At 40.5% G+C, this 22,767-nt stretch overlaps 1 protein-coding gene across 6 annotated transcripts in view; it reads right to left on the reverse strand.

The window, feature by feature from the left end:
- Positions 1–22,767, reverse strand: part of uso1 (USO1 vesicle transport factor) — a 69,355-nt gene that overhangs the window by 16,689 nt on the left and 29,899 nt on the right. For 3 of the 6 annotated variants that reach the window (XM_041186555.1, XM_041186549.1, XM_041186541.1), the window contains 8 exons: positions 19,508–19,686; positions 16,408–16,548; positions 15,358–15,446; positions 14,046–14,200; positions 12,457–12,662; positions 6,142–6,162; positions 868–978; positions 220–338 (listed from right to left, as the gene is read on the reverse strand). In XM_041186555.1, coding sequence (XP_041042489.1) covers positions 220–338; positions 868–978; positions 6,142–6,162; positions 12,457–12,662; positions 14,046–14,200; positions 15,358–15,446; positions 16,408–16,548; positions 19,508–19,686 — 1,021 coding nt within the window. The remainder of the gene's footprint in view (positions 1–219; positions 339–867; positions 979–6,141; positions 6,163–12,456; positions 12,663–14,045; positions 14,201–15,357; positions 15,447–16,407; positions 16,549–19,507; positions 19,687–22,767) is intronic. The other 3 variants (XM_041186579.1, XM_041186572.1, XM_041186564.1) reach the window with 1 other exon arrangement.

Raw genomic sequence — 22,767 nt, forward strand, 5'->3', positions numbered from 1 at the left:
CCCAACCAACCCCATTCTTCAGCAAGCAAAAAGGAATCACAAAGTAATTTTCAACACAGTAGCTACAACTATCCTAAATTAAAGACTAGATTATTAAGACACACCTTTTTCAGATGGTAAAATTTTGCTCCTTTAAAAATAAGTTTTCCACATAGGCTCTTTACAACTAATTATATTCCTTGAGCTTGTTCTGCACTTGGGGCTTGTGGCATCACTTACTTAGTATAGTTCTCCAGTGAGTTCTCATTGTAGTAAATGCAAATGCCCAATAGAAGGGCACAGAGACCTTGCACAAGTTGTTCCTCTTCCCCAAGGTTCTCGGATATCTGTGCAGTTAACTGAAGAATGTCATCAAGGCCAATCTTAAAATCAACAACTTGGAAATAAAGTGGTTAGGGAAGTGGCTATGGGAATGGAGTCTTTATTCAGGAAGTATTTCTCTTCAGCAAATATAGTGTTCAAAATATATTTAGAATTCTATTTCCAGATTAAACAGTTACATTGCCACTATTTATTTTTAATGCACATCACAACATTTTTCAACTGAATGAGAACTGAAAAACCCAAGTAATGAGAAAAATTTGACCAAAGAAAAATGGCTGATCCTATGATAACCGAGTACAATCTCAATAAAACTGAAATACACATGAGGAAAATGTCACCCACTTTTGAAACTCACACTCGTCTCCTGTACACAAGCACAACTTTGAAAAATCTAATGAGAAACAGTCACTCCAAGTGGCATGCATATGACTACGTTTAGTGCGAAGGGAACTATCCTTCCATTGCTGGTCCACTATCATCTATATTTATCCTCATGAGCCAATTGATAGCTCCAACTCTTGAAAACAACCCGCAAAAGGATACAAAAGGGACATTGGTCTGGTTATGCAAGAAGTGAGTCACAGCAATAGGACAGTTGGTCATCCACGTGGACAGCAGCATCAGCAGGCCAACCCGTGTCTGCACCTTGCTTCCCTGAATTTGAACGACAAAACATAAACAATTATATGGTTATATTTAGCTTCCAAATTTCCAATTAAAGCTTTGAGCTGTTAACTGGGTTTGTAAGGAAGTCTGTAGTACACCTGATTATAATATTTAGTGCTGCAGGATAAATCAAAGCTGTGAAAACAATAATGCTGGCCTGGTTATAAAACCCATGAATTCTAAACTGTACAAAAGTTAAAGGAGGGATATCTATTGCAGGCTTGGATCTAGCTTTAGATATCCTTTGGAGGCACAGCTGCAGTACTGCTCTAATGGTCTTGCATACAGGGGTGTATCCATACTGCCCAGTATCTAACCAGACAATAGTGTAACCACAGCTTTCTGATCAGAATCAGAAATTTGTGTTTTTCACACTCACACCTCTGCTATTAAATGTGGACTGAGAAAGAATTTGGGGCGACGCCAACACAAATGAAGCTGATTTTTCCACAAGCGAACATATCTAGCAGCAATTATGAGCAGGCTAATTTTGTTCGATCAGTACAACTTACTTTCACACAATAATAGGCTAATAACTCAGTCTAATCATTGGACTATCAATGGGCCATCTTGCTTGGCAAACAAAATCATTTCTAATTCTGCTTCAGTTTATTCTAAGCTTCTGATAAAAGCTTAATGAGTTATTCTTTATCTTCCTTTCCGTGTTCACATTTAGAGGGGGAGAGCTTTGGACATCAACACCTGCCCTACACCCGGGTATAGGGACTTCCTGAGGCAGTGGGTTGAAAATGTTTACAATTACTGAGGCACGTGTCCTTATACAGATCTTGTTCCACCAAGCCAACTTATTTACATCATAGCTTTGAAAAGGTTACTTAACTGGAAATTACTCAGCTACTTAAGCACCTCGAGACATCTCAAAATATTAGAGGTGTGAAAGAAATCTGTTGCTGTAGAGATGAAAGACCATTCACTGGAAGGGCCAGCTGTGCAGGACAAAACTACAAAAGGATGATCCAAGTAGCAGCAGGTACTGGAACTGGGGAGAATCCCACTGCATCATCAAATTATCCATTAAAAACACAGAGTAAAGTTAAGTAAACACAAACAGGCCATGTAGTCCAACTGGCCTATGCTGGTGAAGGAACACACAAGGTTCCTCCCACCAGAATTCATCTATCCCTATCAACATATCCTTCTAATCCTTTATCCCTCTATTCTTATCCAGCTTGCCCTGAAATACACCTGCACTATTCACCTCAACCACTCCTTGCGAGAGTGAATTCCACATTCTCACCACTCTCTCAGTAGTTTCTCCTGAATTCCCTTTTAGGTTTATTATTGATTACCTTATCTTTAGGGCCTCTGGTTTTCGACATCCCACAAGTTCAAATATTTCTTTTTGATTGACCCCAAACATTTTCAATATCTTAAAGACATCAGGTCAGCCCCTAGTCTGCTGTATTTTAAAAACAGCCCCCAGCTCACTAGCTCTTTCAAACACTTTTTTAAAAAAATGGTCACAAAGGAGTCTTGAAGTTTTAAAAAAAAACTAACTAGACTCCTATTCCTGGTTCCATTCTATTTATTAGCAAAGTTCATTCTAATGAATTACAACTCAAATTGCTTGGCCAGGATTTCCTGGTCGGTGAGCAGGGGGCGAGGCTCGCTCGTATATGCGTAAAATGATGTGGGATGACAACAGGCGGAACTCCCGACGACACCGTGCCCCATTTAAATTTTCAGGTCGGCAGGGGCTCAGCCGAATCAGCTGTGCGCTCACAGACCTTGTCAATGGCCAATTGAGGTCATTGACAAAGTAGTTAAAGTAATTAACGGACCTGCCCGTCCAACCTTAGGGTTAGCGGGCTGGCTGGGAGCCCTGGCGGGCTTCAGAAAAAGCCTGAAACCTCATCCACGGGTGGGATGAGGTTTCATGTAGGTTTTAAAATTTTTAATAAAATTGTTAATGAAAGTGATGGACATGTCCCAACTCATGTGACAGTGTCACATGAGGGGACATGTCAGGGAAGTTTCTTTTTCTGTTTTTAACATTTTTTCAGATATGAGCTGATCTCTGAGGCAGCACTTGGCCTCAGGGAGATGAGTGAGCTCTTTCGCGCGCGCACTCGGCTCAGGGAATCCCCCCCCACCCGGCCTGCACAGGGAAGGTATAGCGCTTCCTTGCGGATGTCACGCTGGGCGGGCCTTAATTGGCCCGCCCACGTAAAATGGCAACGCGCCCCACACGCCCATTCCTAAACTCCTCCCCCCACCCCCCGAGGGGAAAACTCTGCTCCTTTTGTTCTAAAATTGAGAGCCAGTCACAAAATTCAGTTAGCCTAAGAACAGATTACAGGGACTTAAATTAGCCAGTTAACACTTTTAGAGACATGGGACTCAGGAGGAGTAGGCCATTTTGCCCTTCAAGTCTGCTCTGTCTTTCAACAAGGTCATGGCTGATCTGGTGTGGTCTCAACTCCACTTTCTTGTTTGCTCCCTACAACCCCTGACTCCCTCGTCTATCAAATATCTGTCTAACTCAGCCTTGAGTGAATTCAATGACCCAACCTCCAATGATTTCTGGGAAAGAAATTACAGACCACTGGCCCTCAGAAAAATTCTCATCTCAGTCTTAAAAGAGCGACCCCTTATTTTGTTATGTAATTGTCAACTCCAACATTAAATTGCATAAAGCTTGCCGTGAATATTTTGTATTAAATCACAACATTCAACTGTTGACACGTTACATATTTCACTACAAAGTTGACCATCAGCTCCAGGGGCAAAGAATTCCTTCTTACAACCAGAACCAGATTACCACATTTAAAATGACATTTGAAAGGAACTCAATATATATGATATAAGTGACAATCCCTCCCTTAATTTGGCACAAGTTAAACTAAAATATTTTGATGGCGAAACATGAGAGGCAACCTGAAAATGCACACTCCTGATCAAACTTCTTGAGCAATGTACTTTTCCTCATCAAACACCTTGCCAATTTTATCCATGTACAATCATGGTGAATGAGCTTACCCCATGTCTGTTGGTATAAGAGAAACAATCGCATCGATATAGTGTATTACATATGATAGGGGCACTGATAAATACCACTTCCACGGCTGTGAATTTAATTCTTGCAGGAAAAAAGTTTAATTTTGCTAGCAACTGCAGTATGTGTCAATCTAAGAGATAACCAATAGTTATTTTTTCCCCTAAGTGACAAAGATTTAATATCAGACTGACATAATTCAAATGTCAAGATTCTGTAGTAGTGGAAATTGCTTCTCTAATAAACTCAGGGTTGTGCAGTATAATTCTAATGATTGAAAGTCATTTTCTGTGCCAAAACAATTTTGAGTTATTCAATAATTTGAATTCAGCCCTGTGAGCAATACAGGAAATTAGGGATTTTGAGACAAAAAAATAAATCAGATCATTTGAATTAAGCTACTTTGATTTACAACAGAGTGTATTTGAAAGTACATTAACCATACCAAATGAGTTAAGGCTCTGTGACTGAGTATTCAAGTACTTGGAGATGTCTGAACAAGGTTACAAAAGGAGGTGCCTGAAATTATATTGTGTTTATGGTCCACAAGTTGAACCCTTAACAGCTTTATCTTTTTGACAGTCATCAAAACTAAATTTCATGGGCCAGATTTTCCTGCAGTGGTAATTTTGCTGCCATTCTAAGTTTAATTGTCTAACACACCAATCTCAATATCAATAACTTCCTTCATATTTTCCTGCATTTTTTTATTGAGATACACCACAGGAAAGGACAGCGGTGAAGCAGCACGACCATTTATTCCCAGGAACGTGAATATGCAAGCAGGGCAGCCGCTTAATATTTTAAAACTGGCTTTTCTAAATGTGAAGCAGCAATGTTTTGCAGACAGATGCTAACTACTGGCAGAGACAAATCCGCTTACCACCACTGCCCAGGAGGAAAGATTGCATCACAAGCATCACACACTCAACCGACATTCAGCCGAGGATTGTTAATATGCAGCAAAACATAGACTCCTCAAAATGCTGCACAAACAGTCACTAGGATTTTACTGCATGCCCAGCCACAGGGAAGGGGGAAACAAATTAGTTTTAAAATACCTGCAAAAATGGGATATTAGTGCTGGCAGAATGCAACATTTCCCAACTTTTGCGTTAAATATTTGTATCAAGCACCTGCATAACAATTATATGATGGGTTGTAGAGTACTGTTCCTTCCACACTACCCTAACATGCATTAACCTCAAGGACAATGCCAGTGTAACCCACTTTCATTTCCCACAACAGCAACTGAGTGAAACTGCCCAGTTTGCACCAGATGATGGCCAGTTTGTGCCAGGAATTGGAAAAAGCAAGTGGCTGGAGTTTAGTACCAAGTGACGTGTTTAAATTTAGATTTCAGATGCACCTTGAATGAACAGCAGCACAAACAGGAGGAGGAAAGGTTAACAATCAAAAAATCAACATCATGTCTACGGCAAGTTGCATTTATTAAATCGCTGTATGGTTTAGTCTGAATGTATGTGAACTGTACATGGGGCTGTTGTATCTTTAGGTACAGTCCATGGGTAACGGTGGCAGTTTTGTCAAGCTGTTCAAGTAGCAGGAATCCTCAATCACTCATAAGGATAAGTGAAGTTTGTAATGTACAGACACAGGCAATCCAGGAAGGTCCCTACATCAATCGTATGTACCAGATATGTATCCAAGGTGGTGGGGAGGCTGGGGGAGGTAACATCCATAACCCAGAGAATGGAACTTGACACCAGAGAACAGGGCATTTGCCCTGTCATGCTTGTATCAACTCTCTGAAAGAGCTGTCCAATTTAGCCTACACCTCAGGTTTTCCTGCACAGCCCCATGATCCATCATCCAATAATCTTGTTGACACTAGGAAAAGCCCTCACAATTTCTTATTGCACACTGCCCCCTTGAGGAAATGAAGATGATCAGTGAGAACGCCAAGTCCCTGCACCCTATGCTAGCGAGAAAGTACAGGAAAAGAAACTCAGTGTAAACTCCCATGTTACATAAAGCCCAAACAACATAAACATAAAACCAAGAAACCCAGGACAGTGCTTCACTCAATGCAGTTAGAGAAAATAGCTCAATTCAAGGCAAGAGAAAAGTTCCCTGCTGCAACAAGCAAACGGTCTCTGTGCCAAATAACTTACCCGTCTGATGATCTTATCTCCCTGTAAATCATACAGCAAAAATGAGTAATATAAAAAGATACTTAAAATAATTTTAATCAAAGGCTTCTTCTTTTGTTAAATCTAACATTTAAGATGCTTGAGGACAAAACCTCTTTTCATTCCCGAATGTCTTGGGGCAAGTTCGAGGGGCCGAATGGCCTGCCCCTGCTCCTAATTCTGAGGAAACATTGACCAATTGCTTTCTGTTTTTCCAAACATGCCCTGACCCTGGAGTATTTCCAACTGTTTCAGCTTTCAGGATTTTTTGGTGGCACTAACTCAGGCCGCACAAAGTTGCAAGAAGTCACTCATTGTACCTCAGTCTTAATGTCAAATATCATCCCTATTAGAATCATATTTCCATACTCGTGACACCAGATGATGGATTAGGAAGAGTTGTGTGTTACAGTCCCAGTCTCATGAGAGAACAATAACTATTCAGCACCATCTTAAAACAGGCAGTATACATTAGAAAGGAAAGATCGCGTCCAAAACGATCTTGATTCAGGACAGCGCAGATCAAGGGAGGTCTTTCCATATCAATGGCTTAACTATTAAGAAGCTATTAACAGATTTTCAATGAAAAGCTTCTAACTACAGCAAACTAAAGGCCACATGAATCTAGTTAGAAGACATATCCGCTTTTACTGCGAATGCTAGAAATCAAATAAAAACAGAAAATGCTGGAAATACTCAGGTCAGGCAGCATCAGTGGAGACAGGAACGGTGTTAATGGCTCAGGTCCGTGACTCTTCATTAGAACCACCTTTCTAATGAAAGGTTTCAGGCCTGCAACGTTAACTCTTTCTCTCTCCACAGGTGCTGACTGATTTGCTGAGTATTTCCAGCATTTTGTTTTCATTCCACTTTTACATTACTGGCCAGTTTCCATAGGAAATATATACTGGTTTTGTGTTACTGTTGGAAGTGCCGACTTATACCGTGTAATGTTATACTTTGCCTGGCTGCAGGTCTTTCCCCCATCAAGGGGGAGCTGCTCTGGGTGGGACAGATAGGTCCCAGGAGGACAAGCTGTTGCCAGTTTATATCAGCCAACACCTACAGACTTGGGAGCAACAACTGTAAAACTTCCTTTTGAGGGGTACTTGCTGCCTCCAACGTCAGAACCATTGGACATTTATACTGCCATTGGAGACAGGCTTATAGGGTAAAACTATGTAGAGGGGCTAATGGCTGACTGGCCTTCTCTAGTAGCCCTACAGATGAGCAAAAGTACTTGACAATTGCCTCTAGTACACCAAAAAATAACTTGTATTGAATGGTCATTATCACATAGCTCTTGTGGGAGTTTGCCGTGCACAAATTAGCTGCTGCAGTTTCAACAGTGAGACAACAGCTACACCTCGAGTGACTATAATTCCTGAGATCGTGAAAGGTGATATATAAATGCAAGCTTTCCTTTTCCGATCACATTGGGTGATGCCAAGAAAAACACTGCCTGCTCGAGCTGACAGAAAATATAAACACAAAACTGCAGGTTAAATGGGGTAGTGGCAGTTAGGAGGGACTGATCACAGAGAAGTTGAATTGGTGACAGGGAGAGTCCGATCACACAGGACAGGGGAGGCAGGATAACTTGGCTGACCGTGGTTAACAATAGAACCAGTGTTAAGATGGAGGTGAAAGCAAAAAAACTGCGGATGCTGGAAATCCAAAACAAAAACAAAAATAAAGATACCTGGAAAAACTCAGCAGGTCTGACAGCATCTGCGGAGAGGAACCCAGTTAACGTTTCGGGTCCGTAACTGTATCCCTCTCCACAGATGCCGTCAGACCTGCTGAGTTTTTCCAGGTATCTTTATTTTTGTTTTTGTTTAAAATGGAGGTGGACAGCCTCATTAAAAAGGATTAACAACCACAAACCTGCCCCCTCTGAACAGACTAGCTGTCCGACCACAACCTCCATTAAAATTGTTCAAGGAGCGTTGGATTCCAGTTTTGAATTTTTATTTTTTTTAAACTTTCCACCCAAATCAAACCCACTTCCTTTGTGGGTTTAAAATGATCCAGCTGATTGCTACTATAAAGCTCAGTGTTCTTGAAATGAAACACTGGAGTGAATTACAAGTGGGGCTGCAGATCAGAACCCTGGGATTATTTAGACATTATTTATTTAGATTATTTATAGATTGGAGACAGCGGAACAGGTGGTTTCAGAGAGTGAAACAAACCTTTTATGATTGCTTTGCCTCTGTAGGAAATGAAGACAAGCACTGTAGGAAATTACCCCAATTGGAAAAATGTGTGTTTAAATGTGTTAAACTGCCCAAGCTTACTGGGAGCTGTTCAATTGTTGAGTTTGTTTTAAGGTTGACTGGTCATCTGCAGCTCGGTAGAAAATGGAAAGGCTGGTAGATAACTGCCCTTAGAATCAGACAGAGATAAACTAAAGACATGTGGATCGATTAGAATAAAGAGAGGAATGTTTCAACTAAGATTGCCTAGGATTGTGGCAGAAGTTCACTTCCAAAGTTGCTGCTGTCTTGTTATTTTCTTATTCAGATGTCTGCATCAGCCTTTCCCATTATGGACTGATGTCCATAATTACCATTCAATTTCCCAATCTTCCTGCTACAATACAATTGCGGACTGTGGCCAGTGGGTGGCAGTTTGGAGCTGATTTTCCAGCTGCCTCCAAGTTCCACCTTCAACTGATTGTTGGGAGTTATTTTGCTTTTTTTCACTCAGCGGATTCTAACACCAGGGAAATAAAATGTAAGTGAGAAAAAAATACCTCCAGACTCCCAGTTCCATCTCCTACTCATGGACTTCCAGGAACTGCTCACTATAACGCAATTAATTACTTTAATCTTGATGGACAAAATAAATCTTATCCAGTTAGATAAACCTAGTGTTTGCACGGTTAGCTTAACAGATAACAAGCTAAGCAATTTAACAGGCAACATAAAAGCGCATTAGGAAATATTTTTACTTGACAGGCTGGTGATATTTTATATTTGTTTTTAAACTCATTCACGGGATGTGGGCTTTGCTGGCTGGGCCAGCACTTATTACCCACCCCTAATTGCCCTTGAGAGGGTGGTGGTGAGTTGACTTCTTGAATCGCTGCAGTCCATGTGGTGTAGGCACACCCACAGTGCTGTTAGGAAAGGCGTTCCAGGGTTTTGACCCTGGACAGTGACAGTGAAGGAACGGCGATATATTTCCAAGTCAGAATGGTGACTGGCTTGGAGGGGACCTTCTGGCTGAAGGTTGCAAATGCTTCAGCTATATCTATTGCACTGCTGTGCTGGGCTCCCCCATCATTGAGAATGGTGACATTTGTGGAGCTTCCTCCTCCAGCAAGTTGTTTAATTGTCCACTAGCATCCTTGACTGGATGTGACAGGACGGCACAGCTTAGATCTGATCCATTGGTTGTGGAATCGTTTAACTCTGTCTATCACTTGCTGCTTATGCTGTTTTGCACGCAAGTAGTCCTGTGTTGACACCTCATTTTTAGGTATGCCTGGTGCTGCTCTTCGTGCCCTCCTGCACTCTTCATTGAATCAGGATTGACCCCTTGGCTTGATGGTAAAGGTAGAGTGGGGGATATGCCAGGCCATGAGGTTACAGATTGTGTTTGAGTACAATTCTGCTGCTGCTGATGGCCCACAGCATCTCATAGCTGCCCAGTTTTGAGGTGCTAGATCTGTTTGAAATCTGTCCCATTTAGCACAGAGGTAGTGCCACACATGATGGAGGGTATCCTCGATGTGAAGGTAGGACTTCATCTGCACAAGGACAGTGCGGTGGTCACTCCTACTGATACCATCGTGGACAGATGCATCTGTGGCAGACAGGTTGATGAGGATGAGGTCAAGTATGTTTTTTCCTCTCATTGGTTACTTCACCACCTGCCGTAGACCCAGTCTAGCAGTTATGTCTTTTAGGACTCGGCCAGCTTGGTCTGTAGTGATGCTACCGAGCCACTCTTGGTGATGAACACTGAAGTCGCCCACACAGAGTTCATTCTGTGCCCTTGCCATCCTCAATGCTTCCTCCAAGTGGTGTTTAACGCAAAGGAGCTCTGATTCATCAGCTGGAGTGGGGTGCAGTACATGGTAATAAGCAGGAGGTTTGCTTGCCCATGTTTGACCTGATGCCAAGAGACTCATGGGGTCCAGAGTCGATTTTAAGGATCCCAGGGCAACTCCCTCCCAACAGTGTACCACTGTGCTGCTATCTCTGCTGGGTCTGTCCTGCCGGTAGAACAGGACATACCCAGGGATGGTGATGGTGGTGTCTGGGACATTATCTGTAAGGTATGATTCCGTGAGGATGACTATTATCAGGCTGATGCTTGACTTGTCTGGGAGACAACTCTCTCAATTTTGACACTAGCCCCAAATGTTAGTAAAGAGGACTTTGTAGGGTCGACAGGGCTGATTTTGCCATTGTCGTCCGGTTTCATTCCTTTTTTGAGACTTTGTAGCAGTTTGATACAACTGAGTGGCTTGCTAGGCCATTTCAGAGGGCATCTAAGAGTCAACCACATTGCTAAATTGCTTTTAGCAACAGAATCATTTATTTGGATGGAATAGTGACCTGTGCTTGCTTCCGTATTATCCTGCAATTTAGACTGGAAATAAGTTGGCTTTTCCAAGTCTTGCACAGAGAAATGTAAATTATGCTCCTTCCTTATTTATTTCACATCTTGAACATAATTGTTTCCTCCATATTTACTACCAGCAATAACTCCAAATCTTATTGGCCTTCGAATACATATATTACAGGCATCCAGAAAGTGCCCTTTAACAAACCAAACACTGCTTTCCCTCATAAATACACAGTAGGATTTTTTCCCAGAAAAGAGCGAAAGCTCGATCTCAGGAGTCCTTGGAAACAAACCACGAGCTGCACCATAGATGACCAAAGTTAAACAAAACTTCCATTTTTAGAACAGTTAGTTTTACCCCTTCTGGAAATGGACTGAGTACCTAGAATATTTAGACCAATTGAAAAATAATACAACTCCAGTATTTCCGCTGAGGTTTATTAGTAAATTGCAATTTGCAGCACAGAGACAGGCCATTTTTTGATTCATGGCATTATGCGCTTCATAAGCCTCTTCCCATCCTGTGTCACATAACCTTATCAGCGCAATCTTAGTCCTTTCTCCCACATACACTTTAACTCCCAATTAAATGCACCTCATTCATTTACCTCAACATTCATCATTAACGCACTTCAACAAACATCTCCAAAAAAAAATTAACATGCTAATCACGGATGTTAACTACAATTAATTGCAGCCCTTAAAAAATAAGGTCAAGTATCTTAAAAGGAGCGGGTTTTGAAGAAAAATTACAGAAACTCAATTCTACAAACACAGCACTTAAAAAACCATATAAAATATATTAAGGGAAGTCCTCCTGTAGCACTACTCATAGGTAGGTTCAAGTAGAGTGGGTGTTCTGTGTAGGTTAAATACATTGAACTGACATTATCACTCAGTACTCAGGACTTGGGCTGAATTCTGGTCTCAATTCTGGTCTCACAGGTGAAAGTATAAAGTGCCAACACACTCACTTTTGAAAGACATTTCACATTTTCAATATAAAAGTTTAATCTTTAATCCCGCCACAGCTCCAACATAAACAGCAATCTCTCTAACTTCAATGGTTTTGCAAGTTATCATTCTACACTCAGTGATGCCAAGATGGCATTACTGTACAGTAACATTATTGTGATGGACACCAGCCATTTGTATCCTCAAAATCAGAGTTATCAGCCACATGAAACTTTTTCACATTTTCAACAGCAGGGGAGTTTTACAGTGATTCAGAAACAGTAATTTTAAGTCTAAAAAAAGTTGAAGAGAGACTGATCTCCAGCCCTGTTTTCATTGAACAATGACAGTTCAGTGAGTTAGCAATGAAACAAACAGAAATCGGTGAGCAGCACCTTTATGACCAGTGAAGTCCTGAGTAAAGGTGACGTCCCTTCTCTCTCAAGCATCTCCCATTTGGAAAAGTCCACCTGTTTAAAATTTCTTCAGCTTAGGCCAACAGTTATGTGCCTTCACCTTTCCTGGTTGAAAAATGATTCAACCCTCTGAAAAACTTTAGCGAGAACAGAAACTTGCACCAAAATTGCAAATAATCCACAGGGCGGAAGTGAACACAGTGCAGCACCAACGCTCTGCCCTACAATGACTCTGAAATTTTCTAAAATGATGAATATTGATACAGGGAACTCAAAACATTAGCCCGGGCTATAGCTCAGGAGCCCAGGATTCAAATTAGGTTTAGTAACTTCCACAACCTCGTACCTGAGACAGGATGTTGGTACATTGCTGCAGCAGAGAGACTGGAGGATTTCCAAGACTGGTCGCCAGCTGTACCCTGAGCAGCTGTTCCTTCTGGATGGAGTTATCCTGCAGGGCATGTGCCAGTGCCACAGCAGCACACCAGTTAGAGAGTGAATCTGTAGAGAACAGGCCCCCGCACAGCAGCTGGCCAGCTGAGATGGAATTGGCTAAACAAAAAAAGCAAAAAGCCTAGTCAAATTTGAACAATGTATAAATTGTCATGGACTGGGAGCAAGAGACAAGTAAAAAGGGAATACTACTATTCTTGAAGGACAGCTTATTTCTTGGCAAACAATTCTTATTCATGACAATACTTTTGAGAAAGCACAATTCCACTGAGACTAAAGAATTATTAGTTCAAATTCTGTTACATATGCAGAATGCATGAACAGTTTCTAAACTTTCAGCTGTACCTTAATAAAAACAACCTCGCTTACACTGTTGATGTTTTGCTGAGAAAAAGAGACACATCAAAGCTTTTCGTCTTGCACTCATCAGAACTCTTCGCAAGAATACCAATATCAGGGGAAAACAACAATTTATACTGTATGAGAAGAGAACGCGGATTGGTTGGCAGGTGGATTCAAGTAGAGACGTTGCCCTGGAGAATGCACCAGTGACGGTGATTGACAGTTAACTGCCAACTGCCAGTTAATCAGCACCTTCTTCTCAGTATAAATTGTTGCTTTCCCCTTATGTTAGTAATCTTGTAAAGTGTCGGATGAGTCCAACATGAAAAGCTTCGACATGTCTCTTTTTTCAACGATACTCAAGTTCTGTGCTACCAAACGATTAACTGTTGAGGTTATGAGTGCAACATGCAAAAAGACTAACTATTTGAAAATAAATATAGAAGGATACAAGGTAAATGTAGGGCTGTAGGATTAGAGTCTAAATCAGCAGATGGTCATTTACTCCATTGTGCTAATAATTTCTCCTGTGCTATAATTCCAAGAATGAAATTCTTACAGCACAGTTGAGTGTTGTTTGGCCTATTGATCCCAGTTCTCTGGTCTTTTCACTTCCGAGTTTATCTTTTAAAATATTCACCCAATTCCCTTTTAAACCAGTTTCTGTAACTATTGTTGGGCAGGGCATTTTGATCCAAACAATCCTTTATGTAATAAAACTTTTGCCGAACTTTGCTCTTTCAATGGTAATCTTATTCATAACAGCCTCTAACTACCGACTATTGGAAATATTTTTTTTTGCCCATTTACCTCAGCAAAGCCCAATGTAATTGTGAACACTTTTTTCTGGTCTCTTCATAAGTGAATGCTCTCAACCTGGTTACCATCAAGCTGAATCTCTTCTAAAACCTCCATATGGCCCTGACATCCTCCCTAAATGAATACACCCAAAATTGGACACAAGTGATCCAACATAAATGCTTAGCATCCCCTCCTAACTTATTATTTTATGCACCTTTAAGACTCCATATATACTTTATTCTTCCAAGAAAAGGAAAGGAAAGTTTTGGCAACTTGTCCTCTCACTTCTAGGATCAGCTATTGACATATCCTGGAAACTGTCTGAGCAGGAAAACTTACCATCAATAGTTGCTGGCAGAAGCGTGGCAACAATCTCTGCTTGTCCTTTCTGATTTTTGTACAAGAAGCACTGGAAACAGTACAACACAGCACAACGCAGGACAAATGGCTGCCTTTCATTCACCATGGACATCAGAAGTACTACAATTGCAGGTCTGTGTCAGAAAAGGAGTTATTTTATAAACTTTGGTAAAGGAGATTTTAAGAACACAACTTTCAAAACATCAAGTATAGGCTGACATTTGACAGACAATGTAGTTGGGATTAAACAAGCCAATGCTACAGACTGAGAAAGCTGCTCTAATCGATTAATTGTTTCTTTGAGACCTCACTGTTGCTCCTCTTCTTTTAGTGAGGTGCGAACAGTCAAGGCACTTCTCTCAACGTTCAGGGGATATTCAGAACTTGTATTTTTGTCTAAAAAGGTGTACAATACAGCAATGAATGTAAGTCATTATGTTGCTAAAAAGAGACATGTGGCTGAACCTTTTCGTCTGGCAATCAGGACAATATTCAAAATCTGTAATACTAAGCGACTGTTAAGACCATTATGGGGTTTTATCAAACTGCCACTTGTAGAAAAGTGTATTTTGCAGTAAATCAGCATAATTCATTAACATGTCCTTCCAACTTCAAAACATCATCTGCATTACCTAACAGAAGACTTGATATTAATATTGGCTTACGAAAGCAAGCCAATCTAAATCCAGTCAATACAACATTAAAATCAGCACTGTACATTTAGAGTGTGGGCACTAGCATTTTACCAAATCAATAAAATGCATTCATTGCCTGGGTTGAATAACTTCAGGACAAGTACAGGAGGATAATACTGATTGACTTGCACCTTTCAGTCACAATGCACAGAAGTAAGTTGCACTACATTCAGTAACTAAAAACTGAGGGAAGGAAGGTTCAACGCAGAAGTAGATGAAATGATGCTACATGAACTGTAAATTGCAATCATTTCACAGGCTCAGGATGCTTACAATTCTTTGCATAACTCAATTAGCAAAATGATCAAAACAAAAATCTGTAATTTCTAAATTTGGCCCTGCATTTACAACACGGCAGCTTTGGACACATCAGCAAATGAATATACAGTAAAACTAAGATAAAAGCAAAATACTGCAGATGCTGGAAATCTAAAACCAAAACAGCTGCAAAAACTCAGCAGGTCTGGCAGCATCTGAGAAGAGGAACGCTGTCTTCCTCTCCACAGATGCTGTCAGAATTGCTGAGTTTTCCCAGCTTTTTTTGTTTTTGATACAGTAAAACTAAGCTTTTGAGAGTTTAAAAAAAATCTGTTTACCTTGGTGGATTGGAAGGTGCATTCACAGAAGCAAAATAATCCTGGTTTACCTGGGAGCCTCTAATGACTTCAGATACTGTGTTAATGGTCTATAGAAACAGGAAAGCCAAATGAAAAATCAAATATCACAGGTGTGATGTTTGTGCTGAACATTTATGATTTTTTGTAAAAGGACATTTTAGTTAAAAAGTGTTATGTAAAAAATCCTGCCCTTAGGAGATTTCCAGGAACACAAGTTACACCTTCAATCAAAAGCAGTTAGTTCAAAAATATTAACAGCAACATGTTGAATATTGCAGTTCTACCACTAACAAAATGTTATGCTTTTAATGCTTCAACACTTTCCATAGACAACATACAAAAAGCTTAAATCACATTTGATCATGTTTTATTATTATACATACAACAAATAATCCTCACCACTAGTAACCCTTTGCTAAACTACTCCTATCCTAGCAATTTTCAGGTATGTTGCTATGACTATAAATTTAATTTAACTTGTACAACAAATTTATGCAATCTGATTGAGGTCCAAGGTCCATAAAAGGCGGTTGATAGGGTCAACATAAAAATGTTCTGTTTGAGGTGGACTCCATAAATATAAGAATTAAAAAGCTAATAAGGAATTTAGGAGAAACTTCCTTACTCAGAATGGTGACAATGTGGAACTCACTACCACACTGAAGTGGCTGAGGCAAATAGCATAGATGCATTTAGGGAGAAGCTAGATAAGTAACTATTAATTGTGTATTAACTGGGTGTTTAATTGGATTCAGCTGTGGTCACATATATAGGAGCAAGCCGACAATGTAGCTGTTGGTTTGGAGGTGCACAATGTATAATGTGTGTCTTTGCAAATAAGGTTTGGAAGTATGCAAAGATTAGGCTCCAGTTCTAGCCTTCACTGCCTGGTTATCTGAATTTCAGTAGTAGGAGGAAGAGAGAAATAGAATATTATGTTGATTGGGTGACTTAAGACGGGCGGAGACTCATGTGGAGCGAATGAGTTGAACCCCCCATTTCTGTGCTGTAAAATGATATGCAACTCACCTCAGTGAGAATGTCAGCAGGAACTCCGGTTGCCATCAGGATAGTGCAGAGCTGTTGTAACAAGCCACACTGGAATGCTGACTTCTGGCAATTACTTGTGGCACCAGGAGGGTTCACAGGAGACACCAGCACTCTCACCAGCTAAATTTAAAAACCACAGGAAATTTCAATCAATCAACTCTGCAGGTAGAACGATAGAATCTGGGAATAGAACGTTAGAACAGTCCAGGAGTTCTTGTTAACAGAACTTGCTCTTTAGGTCAACCATATTTTGCGCCTCTCAGAAAATATATTTCGAAACTTTAGCTGCAAGTAGTATCCCAAGTTATAAATTAACCAACTCTCCCAAGCAAGTAAGTCTGAATGACATCTCCTGACAGGCATAAAATAAATCATCTATTCCTTAAATGTATTAGCAAATACATCAGTTGAACTGACCTGGAAAAGATACTGGCAGTGAAGAGGTTATTTAAGAACTACATTCTGGAAATACTGATATGGATTTGGGATGTTAGCAAAGTGGGGTAGGGGCAAGCAGATAAGCAATGCTTCAGAAAGGAGGAGAAGCTGAGATACATCAGATGTATGCCTGGAGGAGCAGAACACTAAACACTTCATGGTTAAACCTCAACATGCAACTGAGGACATTGACAGAACGGGACCTGAGGCACATAGATAGAGACAGGTAAGGAAGCAGAAGGTTTGGCATTGCCTGATAAGCAGCAAGCTCTTGTCTCATCTTAAGTATTTTTTCTTTATTCTTTCATGGGATGTGGGCATCACTGACAAGGCCATTTTTTGCCCACCCCTAATTACCCTTGAACTGAGTGCTTGCTAGGCCATATCAGAGAGCAGTTAAGAGTCAATTACATTGCTGTGGGTCTGGCGTCACATGTAGGCCAGACCAGGTAAGGACAGCAGATTTCCTTCCCTAATGGACATTAGCAAACCAGAAGGTCAACAATTGATGATTTTATGGCACCATTACTGAGACTAGCTTTAAACTCAATTAATAAATCTGGAATATAAATTCCACCAGCTGCTATGGTGGGATTTGAACCCATGCTCCGAGAGCGTTAACCTGGGCCTCTGGATTACTAGTCCAGTGACATTACCACTACATTATCATCTCCTCCATAAGTTATCACAAAAGCCTTGGCGTCAACAGTAGGTAGTACAATGACAGAGTTAGGGTCTGTTGGGTGTATTGGAAAGGTGACCCCCTGCCCTTATTGGTGATTTTGGTTAGGGTTAGTAGCATGTGCGACAGCCATGGCTCAGTTGGTAGAACTCTCAACATCTGAGTCGGAAGCTTTATGGGTTTAATTCTCACTTCAAGACATGAGCACAAAAATCAAGGCGGACACTGCAGTGAACTACTGAGGGAGTGTTGCACTTTCTGAAGTACCATCTTTCAGATGAGATGTTAAAATTGGTGCCTTGTCTGCCTTCAGGTCAATGTAAAAGATCCCGTGACAATGTCTGAAGAGCAGTAGGGCAGTCAACATCACAAAATGGCTGCCAAGATTACATATAATAGTAATTACACTTAAAAGTATTTCATTGGTTCTAAAGTGCTTTGAGACATCCTGAGGTCATGAAAGGCGCTATATAAATGCAAGTCTTTTTTTTAATAAACAAAAGGGCAAGTGAAGGAGAACACGCTGCAGTTGACTGTATCGTCATGGAAGGAAAAATAGTTTGAGATGGTGTAACTGCAATAGAGATCGACAGGAATGGGTTTGCAAAGACTCTCTCCTAAAGGATATCCTCTGACAAGAGATAGTGGGGGAGATTGGAGTGAAATAATATCATAGCTTGCATTTCTCTCCAACAAAACAAAATGCTGTATTATAAAATCACATGCACTGCAGTTTCAATAATTGTTATAATTACCAACAGCAGATTTAAGAAAATATTTTCTAAAACAGCCCACCTCCTTAAAAAGCTCTATATTATAGTTCTTCCTGCAAAGTTTACCAAAGTTCTCAATTTTATGAAAAGACATGAAAATTGGACCAATTTACAAGGCTTTATGGCAGGTATATTTGGAATTATCCAAGGATAACTTAATGGTTAAAGTAAAATCAATATAGAATTGCAGTGACATGAATTCATCTCTTGCAGCTACGTTTTCTTGAAAAGAATCACTACAATCTGCAAGAGTCTGGTAGGTTTCGGGACATGACAAGTTATTGATTGAAAGGGTTATGCAGCTCATGTGAACTGAGCTATCACACTGCAATTACATCAAATAATGAAACCAGGGACTGACTGCATAGTAAACATAGACAAAATAGTAACAGTGGTGGGTTATCAGTCAGAACAATTCAGTCTCTAGCATAGTAATGGAAATAAGAATTAGATGATTGAAGGTGCCCAGATTGCTAGAAAGTGGCATGGCTAAACGAACCAATCTAAGGGGTCTTGACAGGGTGAATATGAGGGGATGTTTCTTCTTGTGGAAAAAATTTAAAACTAGGGGGTCACTGTTTAAAAATAAGGGGTCACCCATTTAAAACAGAGATAAGGCAAAAAATTTTCACTCAAGAGGGTTGAGTGTCTTTGGAACTCTCTTCCTGGAAGGGTGGTGGAAGCAGAGTCTTTGAATATTTTTAAGGCAGAGGTGGATAGATTCTTGGTAAGCAAGGGGATGACAGGTTATCGGGGGTAGGTGGGATGCAGATTTCAAGTTCAGATCAGCCATGATCTTATTAATTGGTGAAGCAGGCTCGAGGGGCTGAATGGCCTACTCCAGCTCCTTGTTAATATGTAATAACCAGGTAATTGCTAAGAGACTGCTGCATTGTTGGACATACTGCCTTTCAATTGAGGTTAAACCCAGGCCCCATCTGCTTTTTCAGCTGGCTGTAAAAGATCCTGGCATTTGCCAAAGAACCTGAAGTTTTCTCCAATGTCCGGGTCAACATTCATCCTTCAAATGTATCACTGCTGTTTGAGAACTTGCTGGAGGTAAATTTGCTGCTGTACTTACCATATTAGAACAGTGACTACACCTGAAAAATAACCAACTGGCTACACATTTCTTTGGTGTAGCTTAAGGATTTTATAAGATCTGTATGAGATTTTATTTATTTACCTGCAGCATCAGGTGAAGATTTGTCACTTTCTGTGCAGACCAACCAGAATTGTCTTCAGCAACCTCAAACCAAGGTTTCATGCGTTGAATGTATGAACCCTCCTTGAAAAAATTCTGATTTGAACTATTGTTCCTCATTAAGTTAAGGAGCAGCAAAAGACAATCTTCAACCACAATGCCTAGAACACACAAGACAGTTAAAGACTTTATTAAGTCATAAATTGTCCTAAATTTTACACAACTCAAATTATAGGACAGTCATGGAATTAGTTAAGGACTGGTAATTTTTTTGTCAAAAAACTCAAATGGGTACCTAGGTAAATCAAGGGATAGAAGTTTCTCAAGTTATTGTTCAAATTAACTAATTATTAAAATTAATTGCACTATTGTGCAGTTATGCATTTTTGCCAAAGGAGGGTAATCCTGATGCATATGGCATGGTCCAAAGGTCTTGGAAGGTTTCAATAATCTATCTGTAGATTTTATGAATTAGCAGTGTAGAGGATTGACCCATTTCAGAATGGGATCGTTTCAATCATATTTAATGGGCAGGACAGACTAAGACAATGTGTCAAGATCCATGGCAAAACTCAAGCTATTTCTTCAGAAGTTCACCCAATGTCACATTTTAGAGTGGAGCTGGAAGATCTGGAACAAATAATTTCCATGATGATGATCAAGCCATTGTGTTTTTTTAGTAAAATATTGCTTTTTTGAGATAAAGAGCACCCATGCTTCACAGATTGCCAGCCAGACATAATCACTTAGGTGGATATATTGAGGCAAATATTGAGCAAGTCACTAATGTTGACCAAAACTATGCTTCTTTTATCTCATGTCCTTAATCTTAAATGTGTGCCCTCTTGTTACCATCACAATCTATTACTACTTATGCATTCATAACCTTGTCATCACCTTTAAAGGTTTCTATCAGATCATTCATCAACCTGGTAAAACAATTCCCAACTTCTGAAAACTCTCTACTGCTGCAAGTTCTTACCAAGTCCTAGGCAATCTACATTGCACTTTGGATATTCTCCCCATAATGGGACGTACACAATTCGCTTATCAAAATTTAAGGTCTCGTACAAATTTAGCTTGCTTTCATATTTAATGCTTAATAGATAAATGGTAACATAGTGATTAAGTTATTGGACTGGAGAATCCAAGGCCTGAATGAATGTTGCAGAGACATGAGTTCAATTCCATCAAGGCAGCTGGAGAATAAAGTCAATCTGGAATAAAACCGACTATCACTCATGGTAACCACATAACTACCAGGTTGTTGTGAAAACCAGTATGGTTCACTAATGCCTTTTAGGAAAACTGCTGTCCCAGTCTATAAGCTACTTTAGACCCACAGCAATATAGTTGACCAACTGTCCTCTGAAATGGCCTAGCAACGACTCAGTTGTCAAGGGGGCAGCTCACCACCACCTTCTCAAGGTGAATAAGTGTTGGCCTTGCCAGTGACGATCACATTCCACGAATCAATAAAAAATTTGATTTGCCCTTTCACTGCCCTTACCTACTCACCATACTATCTAACTGGTCTGGATTAACAATCTTGTATAGATTGTGGATCTATACAAGATCCCCCAGCTCCTCCACTCCCTTCATGGTGCGCATGCCTCCTCCATTCTTGAAGGCAAAATTTATTACTTCAAATTTTTCTGCACTGTATTTCATCTGCCATCCATCCGTCGATCAGGCTACACTACCTTTTTGCCTTCCTGCAGTCTTCAGTATTGCACATTCCTAGTCCTTCTACAAAATTCCCTGAACAAATTTTAATATTGCTCCCTCAATGCCCAAGTTCAGGTTGGTTTTATAAATGGTAATAGCCAGACCCACATAGGCCCCTATGGCACACCACTCATCCATCCAGTCAGTCACTTTACAATTACACTTTCTATTCTTCAGCAATCTACCTCACTATGTGGGCTTCATCTGAGGATCCTAAAAGAGATGGCTAATGAGGTAGTATTGGCGCTAAATTTTCCAAAATTCCCTAGATTCTGGAAAGGTTCCATCAGACTGGAAAGTAGTGAATGTAACCCCTCTATTCAAGGGGAGGGAGGCAGGAAACAGGAAACTATAGGCCGGTTAGCTTGGCGTCTGTTATAGGGAAGGTGTTAGAATCGATCATTAAGGTGGTTATAGCTGGGCATTTAGAAAACACAAGGTAATCAGGAAGAGCCAGCATGGTTTTGTGAAAGGGAAATCATGTTTAACCAATTTATTATAGTTCTTTGAAGGAGTAACATGTGCTGTGGATAAAGGGAAGCCTGCAGATGTACTGTACTTGGGTTTCCAGAAGGCATCTGATAAAGTGCCACATCAAAGGTTATTGCAGAAAATAAAAGCTCAGGGTATAGGGGGGTAAAATATGGGCATGGGTAGAGGATTGGCTGGTTAGCAGAAAACAGAGTATGCATAAATGGGTCTTTGTCTGATTGGCAAGATGTGACGAGTGGGGCCCCCGCAGGGGTCTGTGCTGGGGCCTCAACCTTTTATAATTGATATCAATGACTTAATATGAGGGGAGCAAAGGCATGGTAGCTAAATTTGCAGGTGACACAAAGATGGGTTGAAAGTGTGTTGTGAAGACATAAGGAGTTTTCAGACAGATATAGATAAGTTGAGTGGGTGGGCAAAAATCTGGCAGAAGTAGTATAATGTGGGAAAATGTGAAGTTGTTCACTTTGGCAGGCGGAATAAAAAAAGCAGAGTATTACTTATACGGAGAACAGCTGCAGAATTCTGAGGTGCAGAGGGATCTAAATGTTCTTGTGCATGAGTCACCAAAAGTTAGTATGCAGGTGCAGCAAGTAATTAAGAAGGTTAATGGGATGTTATCCTTTATTACGAGAGGAATTGAACATAAAAGTAAGAATGTTATGCTTCAGTTTATACAGGGCATTGGCGAGACCACATCTCGAATACTGTGTGCAGTTTTGGTCTCCTTATTTAAGGAAGGATATAAATGCATTGGAGAGAGTTCAGAGGTTTACTAGATTGATACCTGGAATGAGCAGGTTGCCTTAGGAGGATAGGATGGACAGACTGGGCTCAATTCCACTGGAGTCTGGAAGAGTGAAGGGTGAATTGATTGAAGTATACAAGATCCTGAACGGTACTGACAAGGTGGACGTGGAAAAGATGTTTCCTCTTGTGGGCTAGTCCAGAACTAAGGGGGCACTGTTTTAATATTAGGGGGGGTTGCCCTTTTGGGGCAGAGTTGAGGAGAATTTTTTTCT

Source organism: Carcharodon carcharias, chromosome 1 (assembly GCF_017639515.1).
Source record: "Carcharodon carcharias isolate sCarCar2 chromosome 1, sCarCar2.pri, whole genome shotgun sequence".
Taxonomy (NCBI): domain Eukaryota; kingdom Metazoa; phylum Chordata; class Chondrichthyes; order Lamniformes; family Lamnidae; genus Carcharodon; species Carcharodon carcharias.